General features: G+C 43.8%; 1 protein-coding gene and 1 long non-coding RNA gene across 4 annotated transcripts in view; one reads left to right on the top strand and one right to left on the bottom strand.

Moving 5' to 3' along the window:
• Positions 1-25326, top strand: part of CLMN (calmin) — an 85119-nt gene that overhangs the window by 34518 nt on the left and 25275 nt on the right. Inside the window, exon 2 of the mRNA XM_075844308.1 lies at positions 22137-22198. Within this exon, the coding sequence (XP_075700423.1) occupies positions 22137-22198 (62 nt within the window). The remainder of the gene's footprint in view (positions 1-22136; positions 22199-25326) is intronic.
• Positions 1-25326, bottom strand: part of LOC142664891 (uncharacterized) — a 60630-nt gene that overhangs the window by 6741 nt on the left and 28563 nt on the right. The window lies entirely within an intron of this gene.

Raw genomic sequence — 25326 nt, forward strand, 5'->3', positions numbered from 1 at the left:
TGTGTTTATTTGTGTGAAGTCACTGGCAACGCTGTAACCTGGGAATTTACATTAGTGGGGGGGGTCGGACTGATAATACTGACCCCATATAATGTCCCCGGAGTGATATATTTATCTTATATTTATATATCTGGGGGTGAGGTTCATGTCTAGAGCCGCGTGTGGTGACCGTGTTCACATTCAGTGTGTGCGGAAAATAATGGAGATCAGCGTTAGGGCACGGCCAGACGTGGCGGAATTCTTCCACCACTGTCCGCATCAATGCCGCACATAATCTGCGTTGCAGATTCCTTTTCGCCTTTGCCTAAAATGTGAAGTAAATTGCTGCGGATTAGTCGTTGCGTATTCAGGTGAAGAGAAAGTCCTGCTGTCTGGCTGTAGACCTAGAAATACATAGGTCCAGCCAGAATGAAGAAATGTCATGGCAAAAAAGCAAGACGGATCCGCAGCACACATAACATGTCCATGACAGCTGCGGACTTCATTGTGGAATATTGACTCTCCATTGAAGTCAATGGAGAACTTCCGCAATGAGTCCGCAACCAGTCCACCACTGGTCCGCAACATCCACTGTATGCTGCGGACACCAAATTCCTCACCACAGCCTATGCTCCGCAGCGGAGTTTTCCGCCACGTGTGCAGGAACCCTACTAAAAAGCTGTGGAAGGCAATGGAGAAAATGTCCACTGCGGATTTCCGCAGCGGACTGGCCGCAGTGGAATTCCAGAGCAATTCCGCCACGTCTGGTCATGCCCTTAAACGCCTCCTGCTCCGCACCTGGAATACTAGGCAATCCGCGGTTTTTCAGTTTTACGTCAATAAGGTTTTGTATTTCAGTTCCTCATTTTCAAGATCTCTGCTTGTTTTTAGTGAATGGGAACAATCTTGTTTACATCCAGAGGCTGAAAACCTGTACAGACCAAATGCTTCTCACAGCTGAGGGGGTTATTACTGTTATATGCAGTCTAGACAGAGATAGATAGATAGATAGATAGATAGATAGATAGATAGATAGATAGATAGATAGATAGATAGATAGATAGATAGATAGATAGATAGATAGATAGATAGATAGATAGATAGATAGATAGATATGAGATAGATAGATAGATAGATAGATAAATAGATAGATAGATAGATATGAGATAGATAGATAGATAGATAGATAGATATGAGATAGATAGATAGATAGATAGATAGATAGATAGATAGATAGATAGATATGAGATAGATAGATAGATAGATAGATAGATATGAGATAGATATGAGATAGATAGATAGATATGAGATAGATAGATATGAGATAGATAGATAGATATGAGATAGATAGATAGATATGAGATAGATAGATAGATATGAGATAGATAGATATGAGATAGATAGATAGATATGAGATAGATAGATAGATAGATAGATGTAGTTATGAGAGAGATAGATAGATAGATAGATAGATAGATAGATAGATAGATGAGATAGATAGATAGATAGATAGATAGATAGATAGATAGATAGATAGATATGAGATAGATAGATAGATAGATATGAGATAGATAGATGTTTATTATGAGAGAGAGAGATAGATTAGCTGTCAATAAAATGCACTGAGGGTTAGATTTGGGGCACTAAAAAGGGTGTGGCAAAGACAGAAGAGGCGGATCAGTGGGTGGAGCCAAGTGGATGTGTTGAACTGGACCGGGGAACCTGCCCCCAAAGGGCCCACATTACACGAGCGTCTCAGGGCTCCTGACCACTCCTGTACAGACACACACACAGTATATAGCCTGTTTTATAATGGATTGTATATTTAGCTGTTGTCTCCCGGTTCCTCTTCCCCTCGGTCACATCTTCTGCGCGGCTGTGACTGTAATCTATGGATAATTATCTGCAGGAATCAATATTGTATGAGATTAGCGAGCGCCCGGCGTCTGTTGTGTATTCTGTGATATCATCGAGAATAACAACATAAAACCTGCAGCAGCTGCAGCGAGACACGGCGGATCATAGAGGGCGACCTCTGCCCCTCACCCACCATCATTAGGTGATTAAAGGGGCTCAGCTGTAAAATCTGTACCTGGGGCCCCACCTACCATTTATAATACTGGTGCCTTCTTATGTAACAGAGGAGTCTTCAGATCGCTCAGGCAGAAGAGCCCCTGAGCCCTATAGCTACACCCATAGATGACAACATATAGAGGGGGGTTACAGGGTGACCCCTGGCATGAAACAATGTATCCAGTGACCATTATAATATATGAGAATGGAATGAGAACTTTGATCAATGAAGAATCCAGATTTGTCACTCCGGAACCCAATGGTCCATAATTCCTGGTAATCTGGAAATGCCGGATTACCAGGAAATCGCCTCATAGTGCAGCACTGATCCTGGAGGGGTGGAAAGGTTTAGTGGCTGCCGTCTCTTCCCCTAAATATGGCATGGCGTGGTAGTTTGCGACAAAGTTTACAGAACATATTTTCGCCCCCAAAAAATGATTGCGTACAACAGGCAAGATCTGTTATATGTCCCAGCTAGCAGAGGTGAAGGCGTCGTACCAATGTCACGGTTGATACAGACCCCCAATGTCTCGCAGGGCTGACCCTTGGCCTCGTTAGACGGATTTATTCTCCGTTCTGTCAGACGGCGCTTCCTCGAAGGTATTCAACGCCGCTTTAATGAGCGTATCCTGCGTCTGAGAAGAGCTCAGCCGCTAATCTGCGGAATTGTGCAGGCGCCATGACAGATAGACGGAACAAAATGAGGGTCAAGCGAGGCGCGCTGTGCAAATCCCGGATTGTGGGGAATTTAAGCAGAGGGATAAAGATTAGCAAAAATAAAAAAATTCTTTGCAGCTTTAGCAGTGACTGCAGAGTCTGAATATTTTATATAAAAACGACCGCAGACGAGCGTCCTGAGTCGCCTGAACTCGCCGTCACCCGGACGTCACGCAGACACCGCTCCCAATTCCTGCCCGCGTTGCCTCCATTTGATTAACATTTGCATGAACACGTTGAGCAGAGCTGAGCCGACGCCTGGATATTTCCTTCTATTTTTCATAATTATTAAAATTACATGATGAATTTCACATTTTATTACAGCAGCAATTTCATGTATGCGGAGGAGGGTTTTCTTATCGAGAACGTCCCCTTATAAATCCTTGACTCATCCCCAGAAATCGGTAGACAATCGTTTCTGAGACAGCCGGATCACTACCAGTAAGATTCGCACTACTTGTCACCCAACTTTCCCAGTCCCCTGACTGGTTATGAAGTGATTCATTCCCCTTGAAGTATCTGGGCAGGTTTGCCATTGGCAAAGCTGGGTGACAACTCTTGTGGGAGCGGTAATGACGTCTATGTAGGTTGTCAGCCATCTTTACCAGACACAAATTCAAGGACTTATATTAACTGGGACTGTTTTTTTTTTTAAGGTGAAATTTTTGACCTTTTTGGGTAAGATGGGACCCCCACCTTTATTAACTGAGGTGTATTGGCGCTTCTTCTGGAGGATGGTACTACATGTCCACCCCTCCCCCAAGTGATAACATCTAATCCTCTGTGAGCTAAGCAGTCTAGATTCCAGGCTGATAAATTTTACCTGCACTGATACATTGTAACAAACTATCAGGACAGGAGAGAGATTTGTACTGCTGATGTGTTTAGCTTACATAGGATTGTCTAGACTGATACATGTTAACAAAGCCACATCTGTAAGAAGGATGGGATTTCAGCCTCTGGATAGAAACAAGAATGATTCTATTTGCTGACAGCAAGCAGAGGAGGGAAATGTAAATACAAAGGTTATTAGAAAGTTGCAGAACTTTTCACTCTACTTACATAAATGGACAATCCCTTTAAGGCTATTTATTGAGGTCATTCTAGGAGTTCATCCATCCTGAATATACAGAAGTTTGGGATCTAAGATTCGGTTCAGATCATTTCCGGAATTCGAGCGACTTGAGTCAATGAATTTAGAGCTTTACTACGTAACAATTAATACCACAATGTTTCCTTTCCAATGTTGCTACTACAACTCCCAGCATTCTTTGCTGTGCCGTCTTTCCAAAATCTGGAACACACATGTGACTTAAAATTCTCAAAAAATGTAACCCTCCCACCCCCACCCCGGTTCCTTAAGGTGCCAAGAGCAGTAAAACCGTTATAGGATCCTATTCCCACTAATTCTGTTATTCCAGGTGTAGTAGGATCGGAATTTTGGTAAAATAAACATTCTGCGTTAAAGATTTACAGTGGCAAAAAATTGGACACGAGGGACTATTAAAACGGACTATGTCTGTCAGCGGCTGCATGGCAGGTGTCAGGGTGTGTGCTGAATAATAACGGTCCTCACCGTAGGGATCAAATATTTCCGAAATTCATTTATATAATTTTTATTATTTATTTATTTTTTAATTATTTTTTTAATTTATTCCTTATTTTATATTATTTATTTTTATTTTGAATGTATTATTTTTTCGTTTATTTTTATTTTATTACTTTGCATTATTGATTTTTTTTGTATTTATTATTATTATTTTTTTTTCCTATTTATTTTGATTATTTTCTATTATAATTGATTATTTGGTATGATGTGTTTCTTTGTAGAAGCCGCCATCATCCTCTTGTGTGAAATCTTTCAATATTCTATCCCGGTGGTCGCCATTAAAATGCTCATGAGGGCTGTCGCCCCGAGATTTTTCCAGCCCCTGAAAGACAAATAAATCTGCAAAGAATGACATCCTCACTGTATGTGTAAGGTTCGGGCTACAACATTCTGTAGCTTCTGTGCGTCTCACGATGACAGATTCATTGACTCGCCCATTAAGTGACTCTTGAGCCCTGCTTAGGACACAAATCAGCCTAAGTGTCAGTCTTCACTATAGTCCTGGCATTCTATTCATGTATCAGGATGAACTAACCTATGTGTTAACACTTCGTGGTGGTGCTGTCCAAAACAGCGCAAACCCCCCCCCCCAAAAAATGTAACAAGTGTGGCATGTGGACATAAGGGCTTTTTACTAAGGGTTTTACCGCAAATATGGCTGCAATGTTTTTTAAAGATGCAGGAAATGTTTTGCTCCACAGGAAAACCATGGTCGCAATTTGAACACACGATTTTTCCGCCATTTTTTTTCCATTCCCATCAGTTAGCATTGTGAATAACGTGGAATGTGCAGGATTTTATATGTTGTCTATTAGACACGGATGTAACTTTAGTAACACATTCCAAAAATTCTAGAGTAATGGAGGTCACGGCTCAGCCATGGTGGAGGATAAGCAAAAATGTAGAAACGCTTATCTACTGTGTGTGAGCTCTGTACGTGGCACTAGTATGCAGCCTGCGGCTTTTCAGCTGTTCTAAAATCATACCTTATACTTCAGTCCCCTCCAGAGCTGCATTCACAATACTACTATGTCTACATGGAGTATGGGGGTCACGAGAGCTAACAGGACAGCGTTGTAAGCGTGTAACTGTCATCTCAGTTCCCACAATGCACCACAGATGTGGCGGATTTCCTCTTGAATTCCGCAGCGGACACTCCGCAGAGTTAATCCGCAGCGGAGCCGTTTCTGCATTGACTTCCACTTCTATTTAGAAGTGTTCGTTTAGACGATGCGTAAAATTCCGCTGCGGAGCATAGGCTGCGGAGCGGAATTTGGTGTCCGCAGCATGCTCTGTCTGTTGCGGAGCAGTGGCGGACTGGTTGCGGACTCACGGCGGAATTTCTCCATTGACTTCAATGGAGATTCTAATTTCCGCAATGAAGTCCGCAGCTGTCATGCACATGTCATGTGTGCTGCGGATGCGTCTTGCTTTTTTGACATGACGTTTCTTCATTCTGGCTGGACCTATGTATTTCTAGGTCTACAGCCAGACTGAGGAAAGTCAATGGGGCTCCCGTAATGACGGGAGCGTTGCTAGGCGACGTCAGTAAATAGTCACTGTCCAGGGTGCTGAAAGAGTTACGCGATCGGCAGTAACTGTTTCTGCACCCGGGACAGTGACTACCGATCCCAATATACAGCAACCTGTAAAAAAATAGAAGTTCATACTTACCGAGAACTCCCTGCTTCTGTCTCCAGTCCGGCTTCCCAGGATGACGTTTCAGTCTAAGTGACGGCTGCAGCCAATCACAGGCTGCAGCGGTCACATGGACTGCCGCGTCATCCAGGGAGGTCGGGCTGGATGCCGAAAGAGGGACGCGTCACCAAGACAACGGCCGGTAAGTATGAAATTCGTTTACTTTCACTAGGGAAAGTGCTGTCCCTTCTCTCTATCCTGCACTGATAGAGAGAAGGGAAGCACTTTTCCCGCAGTCCGCAGCAGCTAGTCCGCATCAATTTACTGCACATTTTGGGCAGATCCGCCGCAGAATCTGCAACGCAGATTCTGTGCGGCATTGATGCGGACAGTTGCGGAGGAAATCCGCCACGTGTGGGCATGCCCTTAATTATAAACCAGCAGAATTGTGAGTGCAGCTCTGAAGGTGACTGTAGTAAAGATCATGTAAAATAAATGCTTGATCATTGGAAATCAGCTTTAAGTCGTCAAGTATAGCTCAATGTCTGATTATTTAGTAGTAGATTGCGCCAATTATTTTTACGCGATTATATACGTTAGGTAATTCTTTTATTTAATCAAATAAATTGGCGCAAATATGCAATTTTACTTTGCAGTACTAACATCCGGGCAGTGTAGACATAAGAATAGGATTACAGATGTGTAAAACAATGACCTCATATAGAGGACCCCGGACAATGAGACTGTCAGCAGGGAGCTGTGTACCTGTCAGTGTCCATGGTGTCATCACATGCAGCTGGGATAAGTGTCACATATAGAGACGGCTCATTGTGTCCTCACAAATGACAATGGAAAATTATAAATGATCATTTGTTTAGGTGTCACAGAGAAGTGGAAAATCCTTGTTTATCTGAGTCTATCCATCCCAACGGTCTCCTCTCCAGCTACTCCAACTTCTGTAATTAGTGATCGTTTAAAGGTTTAAAGTCACATAATGAGGACGTCTTGTCATGACTGATTTTACTAAATAACATTGATGTAAAATCTAAGGTGTTATATAAAATGTAAAGATATATTCTTGAACATAGGGGGCAGTATTATAACTACAAAAATACTGCCCCCTATATACAAGAATATAACTACTATAATACTGCTCCTATATACAAGAATATAACTACTATAATACTGCCCCCTACATACAAGAATATAACTACTATAATACTGCCCCTATATACAAGAATATAACTACTATAATACTGCTCCCTATATACAAGAATATAACTACTATAGTACTGCTCCTATATACAAGAATATAACTACTATAATACTGCCCCCTATATACAAGAATATAACTACTATAATACTGCCCCCTATATACAAGAATATAACTATTATAATACTGCTCCTATATACAAGAATATAACTACTATAATACTGCCCCTATATACAAGAATATAACTACTATAATACTGCTCCTATATTCAAGAATATAACTATTATAATACTGCTCCTATATACAAGAATATAACTACTATAATACTGCGCCTATATACAAGAATATAACTACTATAATACTGCCCCCTACATACAAGAATATAACTACTATAATACTGCCCCTATATACAAGAATATAACTACTATAGTACTGCTCCTATATACAAGAATATAACTACTATAATACTGCCCCCTATATACAAGAATATAACTACTATAATACTGCCCCCTATATACAAGAATATAACTACCACAATACTGCCCCCTATATACAAGAATATAACTACTATAATACTGCCCCCTATATACAAGAATATAACTATTATAATACTGCTCCTATATACAAGAATATAACTACTATAATACTGCCCCTATATACAAGAATATAACTACTATAATACTGCTCCTATATTCAAGAATATAACTATTATAATACTGCTCCTATATACAAGAATATAACTACTATAATACTGCGCCTATATACAAGAATATAACTACTATAATACTGCCCCCTATATACAAGAATATAACTACTATAATACTGCTCCTATATACAAGAATATAACTACTATAATACTGCCCCCTATATACAAGAATATAACTACTATAATACTGCCCCCTATATACAAGAATATAACTACTATAATACTGCACCCTATATACAAGAATATAACTATAATACTGCCCCCTATATACAAGAATATAACTACTATAATACTGCTCCTATATACAAGAATATAACTACTACAATACTGCCCCCTATATACAGGAATATAACTACTATAATACTGCTCCTATATACAAGAATATAACTACTATAATACTGCCCCCTATATACAAGAATATAACTACTATAACTGCTCCTATGTACAAGAATATAACTACTATAATACTGCCCCTATATATACAAGAATATAACTACTATAATACCGCCCCTATATACAAGAACATAACTACTATAATACTGCCCCTATATACAAGAATATAACTACTATAATACTGCTCTCTATATACAAGAATATAACTACTATAATACTACCCCTACATACAAGAATATAACTACTATAATACTGCCCCTATATACAAGAATATAACTACTATAATACTGCTCCTATATACAAGAATGTAACTACTATAATACTGCCTCCTATATACAAGAATATAACTACTATAATACTGCCCCTATATACAAGAATATAACTACTATAATACTGCTCCTATATAGAAGAATATAACTACTATAATACTGCCCGCTATATACAAGAATATAACTACTATAATACTGCCCCCTATATACAAGAATATAACTACTATAATACTGCCCCCTATATACAAGAATATAACTACTATAATACTGCCCCCTATGTACAAGAATATAACTACTATAATACTGCCCCTATATACAAGAATATAATTAGTATAATACTGCCCCTATATACAAGAATATAACTACTATAATACTGCCCCTATATGCAAGAATATAACTACTATTATACTGCCCCTATATGCAAGAATATAACTACTATAATACTGCCCCTATATATACAATTATATAACTACTATAATACTGCCCCCTATATACAAGAATATAACTACTATAATACTGCCCCCTATATTCAAGAATATAACTACTATAATACTGCTCCTATATACAAGAATATAACTACTATAATACTGCCCCTATATACAAGAATATAACTACTATAATACTGCTCCTATATACAAGAATATAACTACTATAATACTGCCCCTATATACAAGAATATAACTACTATAATACTGCTCCTATATACAAGAATATAACAACTATAATACTGCCCATATATACAAGAATATAACTACTATAATACTGCTCCTATATACAAGAATATAACTACTATAATACTGCCCCCTATATATAAGAATATAACTACTATAATACTGCTCCCTATATACAAGAATATAACTACTATAATACTGCCCCCTATATACAAGAATATAACTACTATAATACTGCCCCTATATACAAGAATATAACTACTATAATACTGTTCCCTATATACAAGAATATAACTACTATAATACTGCTCCCTATATACAAGAATATAACTACTATAATACTGCTCCTATATACAAGAATATAACTACTATAATACTGCTCCTATATACAAGAATATAACAACTATAATACTGCCCATATATACAAGAATATAACTACTATAATACTGCTCCTATATACAAGAATATAACTACTATAATACTGCCCCCTATATATAAGAATATAACTACTATAATACTGCTCCCTATATACAAGAATATAACTACTATAATACTGCCCCCTATATACAAGAATATAACTACTATAATACTGCCCCTATATACAAGAATATAACTACTATAATACTGCTCCCTATATACAAGAATATAACTACTATAATACTGCTCCCTATATACAAGAATATAACTACTATAATACTGCTCCTATATACAAGAATATAACTACTATAATACTGCTCTTATATACAAGAATATAACTACTATAATACTGCTCCTATATACAAGAATATAACTACTATAATACTGCCCCCTATATACAAGAATATAACTACTATAATACTGTCCCTATATACAAGAATATAACTACTATAATACTGCTCCTATATACAAGAATATAACTACTATAATACTGTCCCTATATACAAGAATATAACTACTATAATACTGCTCCTATATACAAGAATATAACTACTATAATACTGCCCCCTATATACAAGAATATAACTACTATAATACTGTCCCTATATACAAGAATATAACTACTATAATACTGCTCCTATATACAAGAATATAACTACTATAATACTGTCCCTATATACAAGAATATAACTACTATAATACTGTCCCTATATACAAGAATATAACTACTATAATACTGTCCCTATATACAAGAATATAACTACTATAAGGGCATGACCACACATGGCGGAATTCCTCCGCAACTGTCCGCATCAATGCCGCACAGAATCTGCGTTGCAGATTCTGCAGCGGATCTGCACAAAATGTGCAGAAAATTGATGCGGACTGGCCGCTGCGGACTGCAGGAAAAGTGCTTCTCTTCTCCCTATTCAGTGCAGGATAGAGAGAAGGGACAGCACTTTCCCTAGTGAAAGTCAAAGAAATTCATACTTACCGCCCGTTGTCTTGGTGACGCGTCCCTCTTTCGGCATCCGGCCCGACCTCCCTGGATGACGCTCCAGTCCATGTGACCCCTGCAGCCTGTGCTTGGCCTGTGATTGGCTGCAGCCGTCACTTACACTGAAACGTCATCCTGGGAGGCCGGACTGGAGACAGACGCAGGGAGTTCTCGGTAAGTATGAACTTATATGTTTTTTTACAGATACATGTATATTGAGATCGGTAGTCACTGTCCCGGGTGCAGAAACAGTTACTGCCGATCGCTTAACTCTTTCAGCACCCTGGACAGTGACTATTTACAGACGTCTCCTAGCAACGCTCCCGTCATTACGGGAGCCCCATTGACTTCCTCAGTCTGGCTGTAGACCTAGAAATACATAGGTCCAGCCAGAATGAAGAAATGTCATGGTAGTAAAAACAATACGCTCCGCAGCACACATAAGATCTGCGGACTTCATTGCGGAATTTTGACTCTCCATTGAAGTCAATGGAGAAATTCCGCCATGAGTCCGCCACTGCTCCGCAACAGACAGAGCATGCTGCGGACACCAAATTCCGCTCCGCAGCCTATGCTCCGCAGCGGAATTGTACGCATCGTGTAAACGAACACTGCTAAATTAAAGTGAAAGTCAATGGAGAAACGGCTCCGCTGCGGATTAACGCTGCGGAGTGTCCGCAGCGGAATTTAAGTGAAATTCCGCTATGTGTGAACCCGCCCTAATACTGCTCCCTATATACAAGAATATAACTACTATAATACTGCCCCCTATATACAAGAATATAACTACTATAATACTGCTCCATATATACAAGAATATAACTACTATAATACTGCTCCCTATATACAAGAATATAACTACTATAATACTGCTCCTATATACAAGAATATAACTACTATAACACTGCTCCTATATACAAGAATATAACTAATATAATACTGCCCCCTATATACAAGAATATAACTACTATAATACTGGCCCTATATACAAGAATATAACTACTATAATACTGCCCCTATATACAAGAATATAACTACTATAATACTGCCCCTATATACAAGAATATAACTACTATAATACTGCTCCTATATACAAGAATATAACTACTATAATACTGCCCCCTATATACAAGAATATAACTACTATAATACTGCCCCCTATATACAAGAATATAACTACTATAATACTGCCCCCTATATACAAGAATATAACTACTATAATACTGCCCCCTATATACAAGAATATAACTACTATAATACTGCCCCTATATACAAGAATATAACTACTATAATACTGTCCCTATATACAAGAATATAACTACTATAATACTGCCCCTATATACAAGAATATAACTACTATAATACTGCCCCCTATATACAAGAATATAACTACTATAATACTGCCCCTATATACAAGAATATAACTACTATAATACTGCCCCCTATATACAAGAATATAACTACTATAATACTGCCCCTATATACAAGAATATAACTACTATAATACTGCCCCCTATATACAAGAATATAACTACTATAATACTGCTCCTATATACAAGAATATAACCACTATTAGGGTATGTTCACACGGCAACGCCAAATACGTCTGTAATTACGGAGCTGTTTTCAGGCGAAAACAGCTCCTGAATTGCAGACATTTTTGCAAGTGCACGCGACTTTCGCGGCGTCCATTACGGACGTAATTGGAGCTGGTTTTCAATGGAGTCAATGAAAAACGGCTCCAATTATGTCCCAAGAAGTGACATGCACTTCTTGGACGCGGGCGTCTTTTTACGCGCCGTCCTTTGACAGCGACGCGTAAAAATACACCTCGTCTGCACAGGACATCGTAAAATGGGCAGATGTTTGCAAACTTATTGGAGCCGTTTTTTCAGGCGTAATTCGAGGCGTAAAACGCCTGAATTACGTCCGTAAATAGGGCGTGTGAACATACCCTAATACTGCCCCCTATAGACAATAATAATATGGATTAAAACCAGCAGGAGAATTTCTGGGAGTTGTTCTTCATATATAAAAGCTCTTTTGTGTTTTTGTACAATTGCCTTATTACAGTAGAGGTGGCATTCGACTCTTCAGCTTATGAAGGGCACTTATTTGGCACATGCCCATTTCTTTGTATATTGATTTCCCCACAATAAAGGAATGTGTGGAGTGGGATTTTTAAGGGCAGTCTCTCTGGTTTTTATAATTTTGCTTTCATGGAGAATTGTTCAGAGAGGGGGCAGTGGGACTGAATGAAGGTAAGTAATGGTTCATGGCGGGCATCACCCAGGTTTTTATGTATTATGAAAGTTGATATTGCTCCAGCCTCGCTCTCTCTATGGTTTGCCATCATAAACACCTGTCCACCCTCTCAATGGTTGGCAGCTCTGGGCGATCGCTCTTTAGTCTCATATGAGCCATTTATTGGAACCATAATAACACTGTGTGGTCTGCGGAGTGGTGCGGGCATCGGCGGGCACTTAAGGCATTGTCGTCTGTGTACATTTTTCCTACTTTATGAGACTTAGTTTGCCATAAACTTTACTGCCATCTCCAAATGCCGGTTCCTCTGGTATGGCGCTGCCATGTACTGTGCAATGTGTGGGACATAAAATGTTACGGCGTGATATTCCCCGTTGGCTCCTAATACTCCGTCCATGAAATGGAAACACATTTGTGGGAAGTTCATGTTACTAATGTTACCGTAATATCGGAGGCCGACCACCGCCCACCACCACCAGACTTCTCCATCCCAGGTGGATTGGCTGCGGGTGATGGATAAAAACATCTTCTTAGTTATATCTGTTCCTGGGAAAGCTGGGTGAGGGAGACAACCAATGTGGCCGCCATTATTGATCCCTTAAAGGGTTGTTCCTAAATTTCTGGACATCAAACCTGCCTAGATATGCCGTATCACTTCAAATATTGCTGCACAACAAGGCAGATTTGCCGTTCAGTGCTCTAGGAAAGCTGGGTGACTACATCTGTGGGAGCTGTGTTGGCAGCCCATTGGGTGGACACACAGCTTTCCTTGGAGAAGATATAGAAGAGTCCAGACTGTTTATTTCATAGAGAATTGTCTGGACTGGATACAATTGTAGCAAACCGTCAGCTGTTAGAAGTCCAGGTTTTCTGAACCCAAAGTTCACACTCACTGACAGCAAACAGAATTCTAGGAAATTGTGACAAATAATTCCTCACCGTTTTCAAGATCTCTGCTTGCGATCAGTGAATGTGATTTATTTATTTTCTTTTTTACACCCAGAGGCAATCCTCTGTGAGATAAACCGCCTGGACTTGACTGATACATTACCTTCTCTGATACATTGTAACAAACTATCAGGACTGGAAAGAGATTTGTGTCTAGCTCACAGAGCATTGCATAGACTGGATACAATTGTAGCAAACCCTCAGCTGTGAGGAGTATTAGGTCTGTACAGGTTTTCAGCCTGCAGGTGTAAACAAGAAATTCCCATTCTCTGACAGCAAGCAGAGATCTTGAAAATGGTGGAGCATGCAAACACAAAGTCTAGTAGAAATTTTCTGAACCTTTCTTAGTGGAATGATTAAGGTTTATTTATACTGAATGACCCCTTTAGGCCGGGTGACCACGTAGCGTAAACACTGCGGAGACGTCACAACGGAATTCTGTGTGGAAATTCCGCAGCAAAGTGAATGAAAGTTTGAAAATCTCCGGCCCACGCTGCGGAAAAAAACGCATCGAAAATGTTCTTAAATAGACCTGCGGTGCGGAATTTAATTCATGTCAATTTATGCTGCGTTTTTGTTTATTTTCTGTTGCGTGTTTTCCCCATTGAATTCAATGGGGATGCAAAACCCGCAACAGAAAGCCGAGTGTTACGACGTATTCACAGCGATTACGCCACAAAAATCGCAACTGCGGGAAAAAAAATCCTACTTACCCAGAACGGCCTCCTTCTTCCTGCAGTCCGGCCTGCTAGGATAGCGTTGCAATCGCCACGTCTGAACAGGGCCTAAGCATTTTTCCGCAGCGGAAATTCCGTCTGAAAAAACACACCACGGCGTGGTGCGGTTTTCGGACTGAATGTACTGCGGGTTCCAGGTCAGATACGCTGCGTGGCTTTTACGCAGCTTATCCGTTCGGTGGGAACCCGGCCTTTAGGGTGTTGGCGGGCCCCTGCACCTGTGATATTGCCGCCCCTGCACCTGCGATATTACCGCCCCTGCACCTGCGATATTACCGCCCCTGCACCTGTGATATTTTCGCCCCTGCACCTGTGATATTGCCGCCCCTGCACCTGTGATATTTCCGCCCCTGCACCTGCGATATTTCCGCCCCTGCACCTGCGATATTGCCACCCCTGCACCTGTGATATTGCCGCCCCTGCACCTGCGATATTGCTGCACCTGCGATATTGCCGCCCCTGCACCTGCGATATTGCCGCCCCTGCACCTGCGATATTGCCGCCCCTGCACCTGCGATATTGCCGCCCCTGCACCTGCGATATTGCCGCCCCTGCACCTGCGATATTGCCGCCCCTGCACCTGCGATATTGCCGCCCCTGCACCTGCGATATTGCCGCCCCTGCACCTGCGATATTGCCGCCCCTGCACCTGCGATATTGCCGCCCCTGCACCTGCGATATTGCCGCCCCTGCACCTGCGATATTGCCGCCCCTGCACCTGTGATATTGCCGCTCCTGCACCTGTGATATTGCCACCCCTGCACCTGTGATATTGCCACCCCTGCACCTGTGATGTTGCCGCCCCTGCACCTGTGATATTGCCGCTCCTGCACCTGCGATATTGCCGCTCCTGCACCTGCGATATTGCCGCTCCTGCACCTGCGATATTGCCGCCCCTGCACCTGTGATATTGCCACCCCTGCACCTGTGATATTGCCGCCCCTGCACCTGTGATATTGCCGCCCCTGCACCTGCGATATTGCCGCTCCTGCACCTGCGATATTGCCGCTCCTGCACCTGTGATATTGCCGCCGCTGCATCGGTGATGTACATTATGTGTATTTTGGTTGCTACTCCTATAAAAACTATTTTCTTGTAGCTCAGCCCTGACGAGTCACAGCATAGAAAGGCGTCACCCCTGCCAGGCTTGTGTGCCAGGTTCGCCAGGCGGGCAGAGCTGCAGTTTCAGGCAGGGTCAGTGCTGCAGTCACAGGTGATCAGGGATTTCTGCACAATGTCTGTGTGGGGAATGAAAGCTTCCATTGTCAGGAGTCGTCTAGTGTCAACACGGGCCGCATTGTGGGAGCAAACACTTCCCAGGCTGTAACGCTTGTCACACGGGGCACTCCCAGTCCTGCCTGTCTATATAATCACACACCGGAGCTTGTCTTAAAGGGGCTTAACATCATTACATATGGGGGGTGTGGCCTGTAGGACCTCCACCAATCCCAAGAACTATGGAGGGGTCAGAGAAGTGGCCGAGCTCATCCATCTGTTTCTATATCCCCCATTAATTTCATGCGAGGACTACAACCCTCAATGGGCTGCAAGTCTTTAGGGACCAAATTTGGTATTTTCAGTTATTTCATGACTTATTCTCCATTTACATTTAAAGCTGCTTTCTGCTGGTTGCCCTTGGAAACAGACAACACAATAGCTCTATCCTGTTGTCAGTCATGTGATAGCTGAGCTGTTACTGTGTCATCTGAGCTCCCACCATGCACTGCTCTGTGGAAACAGGAAACCTACAAAATTCTGAATTTAACTTTAGATCTGTCTGGAGAAGAAAATCCCATGTAACTCAAAACTATTGTGTTTTTCTTCTAAATCGGTGAAAATTGCACGAAAATGTATTCGAAGATCCGGTAGTAAATCTCTATTCTACATGTAACGAGTGTATTGATAAACGGATGATCCTCGTCCGGTCGTTGCAGTCAGGCGGAACCCTCTCCCGTATCACCCCCATGTATATCGCCCCCTACAGATCAGATATCTGCATTCCAGGCAACTGTCCCTGAGTTGTCAAAATAAAAAATACCAATATATTCATGTTTTAGGTTTACTGTTTGGGAAGCGGAGATGCAAAGTCCTAGAGCTATAGGGGAATGTTGTGGGGTAAATACAGGTATAGCAGTGCTGAACTTGTCATAAGGGGCTACATCATATGCAACTAATAATAACTTTGAGATAAGATGTCAGCAGTCATGTGCAAAACCACAGATAACTCACTGTGCCTAATGACAAACTCAGCTCTACTACATTGACATTATGTAATTGGATCACCTGCATGTGTAGAGAGCAAGCCTGCCCTGCCGGTGACTGATATAGTCTATTGAGGGCCTTTCAGGCTGCTTGAGTTGAGATATATAGAGCGTGTGCGTTATATACCCAGAGCTGTTTACTGAGGGATTGTTTGATCTGTGATAAGTCATGAAGTGAAATTCAGTCACGCAACTGCAGGGCTTTCCGGTGCAAACACTATATATATATATATATGTATATATATGTGTATGTGTGTGTGATGGGGTCTAGGTTCTGCGTTAGCTGTCCCTCAGTCTTCAAATATTTAGATTTTTGTTTTGCTTTTTCTGGATCCACATTCAGAATTAATAAATTGCATTAACACACTGACCACTAGGGGCAGTACTCTAACAGATTAAGGGTGGTATGTATTTCCCAGTGATATATCCAATGTATAGTTACTTGTTAGTTGGTCTTAATGCACTGACACCTGGTGGTCATTGTTGGTACTGAACCCTATATAAAGGGGCACTCTGTATACCCACATACATAAACTGATAACCAATACCCATATTAGTGATTGGCATTGGGAGAGAGCAGCTGGCACCAGGCTGTGGTGAGTTGTGATGATGTCAGCCAGCTCCAGCATGGGGGGGCCTCATATGTCCACATTTGCCACTGCCCTACCCCTATCCAGAGACCCTAAGATCGGCGCCCTGTATAAAGAAATTAAAAGGCACTACACTGGGAAATTAGGTTGTAACTTTTAAACTTGTTTTTTGGGGGATCCACATGATCCATTCTAAGGGAAATCTTCCCTTCGTTATCTGATATATAGACATCACTATAAATAGTGCGTGCGTCCCTTTAAATCCGTATGTTCGGGGGGGGGGGGCGACGCCAAAACACAATTTTCTGTATCAGATTCCGCGGCGACTGAACCAATCTGGAGTAAAATGGAAACACATTATCAGGGGCTTCATCTTCATCACGAGATTTCCGTTGTGCTGATTTCCTTGGAGACGCTCATAACACGGGGTCACGAACAGAAACTCGTGGGAATCTTGTTGGAAATCTCTCAGGCCTCGTGCTTAACTCATTCATGCCTGGCGGGACTTTTTCTATGGAGAGTCCATCCTGATGACCAGTGCGCCGCTTCTTCATCATTATCATCGAGACTGGCATATTTAGGGTGACTTTCCACCTCCTGGAGTACACGCGTGTACTCTTCATGGTCGTCAGTTTTTTACATGGGGATGTAGAATAATTTGCTGTAAGTGCCACATTTATATGCAATATTTCCGACTCCAAAATACTATTGGACAGCCGACGCCACGTCGGACCACGACCCAGTTCTGATGGAAGTGGCACTGCTGGATCAGCCCATATAACCTGTCTCGCCCACTAGCAGGGGCTGCTGTTGCTGGACAGTCGCCTGGACTTATTGATGAACTGCTTGTATACGCTCAACATATATAAAACCACAGGTACAACCCCGTCTGCCCCAGCCGCAGATGCCACCGGGAGTTCCTCAGTCACAGGTGCCCCTATAATAGCCACAAATGCCCCCTTAAGTGTCTCAGCCGCAGATACCGCCATAATATCCCCAATCATCAATGCTCCCATAATACCCCCAGCCCAAAAATAGCCCCAGAACACTTCATAACACCCCCAGCCATAGATGCCCCCATAAGGCTTCCTTCACACACACAAATGTTCTGCCAATTAAACTGTACCAAAAAAACGCATCTAAACACGCCAGCCGTTCTCAAATGAAACGTGCAGGGTTTTTTATGGCATTTTTAGTAGCATTTCTTGTGTTGTTTTTCATTTTGGGTCATTTTGGGTTTTTCTGCCTTTTTTGAAGTCCTGTAGAAAAGTTTATGGGAAAAATAGCTGAAAAAAACGCCACTGACCACAAAATCATAGTGACATGTCGGAAGTTGTGATCGGTGGGGGTTCGAGCACTGAAACCCCCACTGATCGCTGAAACGAAGCGGCAGAAGCATTCGTGTGAGCGCTGAGCTGTTTGCTTTCTGATTGGCTTTTCTCAGACAGCCGAGCAATTGGTGTGAAGACTCAATAACGCAGCGTCTCCGCACACAACACTCAGCATCTCCGCACAGAACACGTAGCCTCTCCAAAAAACAAGACGCAGCATCTCCGCACAGAACACGCAGCATCTCCGCACAGAACACGCAGCATCTCCGCACAGAACACGCAGCATCTCCGCACACAAGACGCAGCGTCTCCGCACAGAACACGCAGCGTCTCCGCACAGAACACGCAGCATCTCCGCACAGAGCACGCAGCATCTCCGCACACAACACTCAGCGTCTCCGCACAGAACACGCAGCGTCTCCGCACAGAACACGCAGCGTCTCCGCACAGAACACGCAGCGTCTCCGCACAGAACACGCAGCGTCTCCGCACACAACACTCAGCGTCTCCGCACAGAACACGCAGCGTCTCCGCACAGAACACGCAGCGTCTCCGCACACAACACGCAGCGTCTCCGCACAGAACACGCAGCGTCTCCGCACAGAACACGCAGCGTCTCCGCACAGAGCACGCAGCGTCTCTGCACAGAGCACGCAGCGTCTCCGCACAGAACACGCAGCGTCTCCGCACACAACACGCAGCGTCTCCGCACAGAACACGCAGCATCTCCTCACAGAGCACGCAGCATCTCCGCACAGAGCACGCAGCATCTCCGCACAGAACACGCAGCATCTCCGCACAGAGCACGCAGCGTCTCCGCACAGAACACGCAGCGTCTCCGCACAGAACACGCAGCGTCTCCGCACAGAACACGCAGCGTCTCCGCACAGAGCACGCAGCGTCTCCGCACAGAACACGCAGCGTCTCCGCACACAACACGCAGCGTCTCCGCACAGAACACGCAGCGTCTCCGCACAGAGCACGCAGCGTCTCCGCACAGAGCACGCAGCGTCTCCGCACAGAACACGCAGCGTCTCCGCACAGAGCACGCAGCGTCTCCGCACAGAACACGCAGCGTCTCCGCACACAACACGCAGCGTCTCCGCACAGAACACGCAGCGTCTCCGCACAGAGCACGCAGCGTCTCCGCACAGAACACGCAGCGTCTCCGCACACAACACGCAGCGTCTCCGCACAGAACACGCAGCGTCTCCGCACAGAGCACGCAGCGTCTCCGCACAGAGCACGCAGCGTCTCCGCACAGAGCACGCAGCGTCTCCGCACAGAGCACGCAGCGTCTCCGCACAGAGCACGCAGCGTCTCCTCACAGAGCACGCAGCGTCTCCGCACAGAACACGCAGCCTCTCCAAAAAACAAGACGCAGCATCTCCGCACAGAACACGCAGCATCTCCGCACAGAACACGCAGCATCTCCGCACACAAGACGCAGCATCTCCGCACACAACACGCAGCATCTCCGCACACAAGACGCAGCACCTCCGCACAGAACACCCAGCACCTCCGCACAGAGCACGCAGCACCTCCGCACAGAACACGCAGCATCTCCGCACAGAACACGCAGCATCTCCGCACAGAACACCCAGCACCTCCGCACAGAACACGCAGCATCTCCGCACAGAACACGCAGCATAAATTGACATGCTGTGGAAGTGAAAGTCGCACCGCAGAACACTTTCCGCATGACTTTTCTGCTTTTTTTCCGCAGTGTGGGCATGAGATTTTCTAAATCTCTTTCCCTTAACTGATACTGTATAAGGCTATGTTCACACGGAGTATTTTGGGGGAGGAATATCTGCCTCAAAATTCCATTTGGAACTTTGAGGCAGATTTTCCTCTCCCTGCACGCCGATTTTCGCGCCGTTTTTCGCCCGCGGCCATTGAGCGCCGCGGGCATAAAACACTGCGAAATACGCTTTCTCTGCCTCCCATTGAAGTCAATGGGAGGTCAGAGGCGGAAGCGCCCGAAGATAGGGCATGTCGATTCTTTTTCCCGCGAGGCAGTTTTACTGCTCGCGGGAAAAAGACGCCGACGCATCCCATTGAAATCAATGGGAGGCGTTCTCGGGCCGTTTTTGCCGAGTTTTGCGACGCGGTTTCCGCGTCAAAAAACTCGGCAAAATACTCCGTGTGAACATAGCCTTAAACGCTGCGGAACCTTCACACAGAATTTTGTTGCGGAAATTCCGCAGCGTTCACACTACGGCCTTAGAGGTGCATTCACATTCAGCGGATTTCTGCAGCTAAAAGTCCCTTCCATACATGTTTCTGCAGCGGGCACACTGGTTTCCGCAAACCCCATTCAGATGTATCGGCCAGTCGTAGAAAATTTCTGCAACAAATCTGCTGCGTGTGAATTTACCCCAATAGCCCCAGTCCTAGCTTCCACCGTAGATTCCACCCCAGCCGCACCCTTCCTGTATCTGGAGTCCGATAATAGAATAAATGGGCGGCTCTGTTGTTACATTGTATTCTCCACATAAATGTAACTTATTTGTAAATGGTGATGAGAAGCGGCGGCGAGTGCAGCGAGGGCGTGAGACTGATCGTACGGCCGAGCTGTGTGCAGTTTACGGTGCCCTGTGGATCCTGTTTCTACATCCTGGACTATAATGTGATTTATAGGAAGGAAAGAGGTTTTCCGCACTGGCGGCTAGACGGCGTGATCGCAGCTGCGTCGCTGACAACTTCACTTCACAGAGGCGATGACATCATTGCGTAATAAACGCGGCGGATGTGCTAGGACCCGGCTTTTAACTGTATTTATCCCATCCATGTGACTTGAGACCAGAGCGCTGGGCCCCGAGCCGTGCAGAGCATTACCTCTCACCTGCGATGTGCTGCACTAATCATAAACCCTTCAGTCTTTATTCAAAATTCTATTCAGTTGTGTCGGTCATCCGTTTCTGGGAAAGCTGGGTGACAACCAATATTTCTGTCTACCATTATATTATGTCCGCAGCTTTCCTGGAGTCCTGAAAGGCAACTTTAATGAGCTAGGCAGCAATATGGGATGTATCACTACATGACTAGTCAGGTTTGCCGCTCAGGAGCTTGGGAAAGCTGGGTGACAACCAATATTTCTGTCTACCATTATATTATGTCCGCAGCTTTCCTGGAGTCCTGAAAGGCAACTTTAATGAGCTAGGCAGCAATATGGGATGTATCACTACATGACTAGTCAGGTTTGCCGCTCAGGAGCTTGGGAAAGCTGGGTGTCAGCCCTTGTGTGTGCATTTATGATTCTGTGAACTTCATATAAAATAATTAATAATAATGACGTCTTGTGGTTTTTTTTTACTAGTTGAAAGGGAGAATGTGCAGAAGAGAACGTTCACCCGGTGGATCAACCTGCACCTAGAAAAGGTAAGAAACAGGGCCCTGGTGCCAAAGGGGCCACATAGTAAGACATCAGTATTATAAATGGTACAAGGGGGGCCCTGTTACAGATTGGGGTCCATGAGCTTCACATTCTGCCTCTGACTTAAAATCTTCAAGCAATCCCTGCTGGTTCAGTGTCTGTGCAAATCATGTCCTGCTGCTTTGCTTTCTGGAAGATGTAGTGTCCGGTGTAAACTTTACACCTCCTCAGGATGCAAAGGCCTTGTCTGATGTAAAAATCAAGCAAAATCTCCCTGCAGGTTGTATTGCATCATAGGGCAGATTTCTGAGTGCAGCTTTGGATGTGACTAGAGTATATGAGATGATGTCACTAAAGATAAGTAGGTTATATGGATATGATATGTCGATGGTCGTTTCATGTTATGGAGAGAGCAGAATCTTGTCTGAAAAAGCAAAAAGTCAGCGCTGTGCTCGGATCCCCCGCCGCCTGCTGCTCGGAGGTTTGAGGCCTTACGGTGCGGCGGTCGTTGCGTCTGTGGCTGCCTGTCGCTGACGGCTGTCAGAGGTTTTATGAAGTATTTGGCTTCTGTAAAAGCCATTAGTGAATGGATGATAATTAGATCATGCAGGAACACTCGGCTCTGCTCCTTCTCCCATACCAGGCCCGTCAGTGACGTCTCGGGAACATTTCAGGCACAAAAGTTGTTTTGTTTGGATCCCAAAAAAATAAATCGAAACTTTTTTATTTTACCCAATGCCTGGCCCGTGCCCCTCCCCCATCACCTCTGGTACCCTTCAGCTGTCAAGTGAAATCATTTATTGGAACTTCTACACTAGGGATCAGCCCGAGCCAAAAAATCCTTTGCTTCTCTTGGCCGTGGTGATGAAATGGAACATAAAGAAGCATTGAGCATCCGCCGAGACTTCCAGCGGGACAGGTTGTTAAAGGGTGAAAGAGTTAATAGCGCTCCGGACCTGCAAAGGAACAAGTGAAGCAGCTGGAGGCGTGCGGTGTCCAGGAATTAGTCCTATACTCAGTGGTCTCTAACCTGTGGGTCTTCAGAAGCTGCGAAACGACAACTCCCAACATGTGGCTGCTGGGAGTTGTAGTTTCATAACAGCTGGAGTCCCAGTTGGAGATTGCTGTAGGGTTCTATGTAACGTGCAACTTTTTTTTAGTGAATTTGTGCTTCAATGCCTCACCATGTCAAGACCTCTGCTTGCTATCAGTGAATCGGGACATTCTTCTTTCCATTCAGAAGCTGAAAACCCCTATCCTGATCTAGTCCTGCTCACAAAGCTGCAGTTTGTTGCAATGTATCAGTGAAGGTAAGAGCTCCTGCCTAGAGGCCGGGACAGGAGAGAAATTAGTGCAGAGGATTATCTGCACTGATACATTGTAACAAGCCCATCAGCTGTGTGAGTAGGACTTTGCCATGACAGTTTTTTTTTGTCTTGGCATGTTACCATTCACTGGCAGCAAGTCGTCATTTTTCTGTCAAGCTGTTAAAAAAAATATCTGTTCTTGGGAAAGTTGGGTTACACCATTGATTCTAACAGGGTTGTTCCTGAAGTCCTGGATGTCTAGGTATAGTGTATCACCTCCCTCTGCTCCCATATCGCTACACAACCAGAAAGATTTGCCATTCAGGACTCTAGGAGAGATGGGTGACAACCCGTAATGGCGGCCATATTGGTTGTCAACCAGCTTTCCTATAACAAAGAGTCCAGACTTTTTAGCTCACAAAGGACGGCAAATAATTGTAGAAAGCTCCCAGTATTAAGACAGGATTTCACCCTCTAAATAAAAACCAGAGTGTTTCCATTCACTGACATCAAGCAGAGTTCTTGGAAATGACGAGGAACTGAAACACAAAGCTTTAAATACAGAAAACAGGACAACTTAACAATAATCTGTTTCAGAGAATGCCGAGTAACAACCATTATTACAGTTCCCACAACGCTTGTCATCCAGCTTTCCCAGACTACTGAAAAGCAAATCTTTTTGAAGCAAATGCTGTAACTGGGCAGAGTTTACATTCAGGAGCCTGTGAAAGCTGGATGACAATCATTGGCTGTATTGGTTGTCACGCAGCTTTCCCAGAAACACGTTTCTTAAAGGGCACCAGGCACCCGAACGTCAGAATAAATTGCGGGTGTTGTGCGGGTGACTTTGAAGCGGGTGACTTTGAAGCGGGGTGACTTTGAAGCGGGGTGACTGGCTCAGGGAGGACATTTATTTTACGTGTCTCATGTTTTCCACCGTTCCGGTGAATGGAGCGGGGGATCTGCGGAGTCTCACATTCACTAATAGCTTTCTCCCCGGCAGTATTCAGTCCAGACCTCGGGGTCCTGGACTGTGTCATCTGCGGGGACTCCGCACTGAGGCGCATTTACCCCGTGTTTACACGAGTGTCACAGGACATTATCGGAGGCCGCGCTCTGCCCCGGCGGACAGTGATTGATCACAATAAGAGCTGCAGTATTTAGCGTGATAAACCGACCGTGTCAGCGGCGGCCTGGGATATGTGAGAGCGCTGACATCCCTGCGGCGGCGGCGATGCAGTCATATGTTATTACTGTTTACATCAGGCGCGCAGGTATATTCCGGAATTTACGCCGGCGCTGCCGAATGTAAGAAAAACAACAGTAGGTGCGAAATAATCCGCCATTGTTCAATGATGAATGACCGGAGGAGAAGATTAACGGAGCGCCGTCCGGTCCTACGTAATTAAAGCTTCGTCACTCTACAATGAAACCTTCTGCAACTTTCCAATAGACTTTGCATTTCCTCACCGTTTTCTCTGATTGCTGTCAGTGAATTGGAACATGTTTGTTTATATTCAGAGGTTGAAACCCCATACAGACCTAATACTTTTCACAGCTGAGAGTTTGTCACAGTTGTATCCAGTCTAAACAATTCTCTTTGGACTCCAGACTGACATTTTACCTGCACTGATACATTGTAACGAAATGAAGAGAGATTTGTGTTGGTGAGGTCTTTAGCTCACAGAGGACTGTCTACACCGGGAAAATTGTGACAACCCCTCAGTTGTGAGAAGTGTTAGGTCCGGGTGGGTTTTCAGCTGCTAAATGTTCCCATTCACTGACAAGGACCCATTTGGTTGAAAAGGGGTTTCTAACAGATTTTG

This window comes from Rhinoderma darwinii, chromosome 12, assembly GCF_050947455.1.
Source record: "Rhinoderma darwinii isolate aRhiDar2 chromosome 12, aRhiDar2.hap1, whole genome shotgun sequence".
Lineage (NCBI taxonomy): Eukaryota > Metazoa > Chordata > Amphibia > Anura > Rhinodermatidae > Rhinoderma > Rhinoderma darwinii.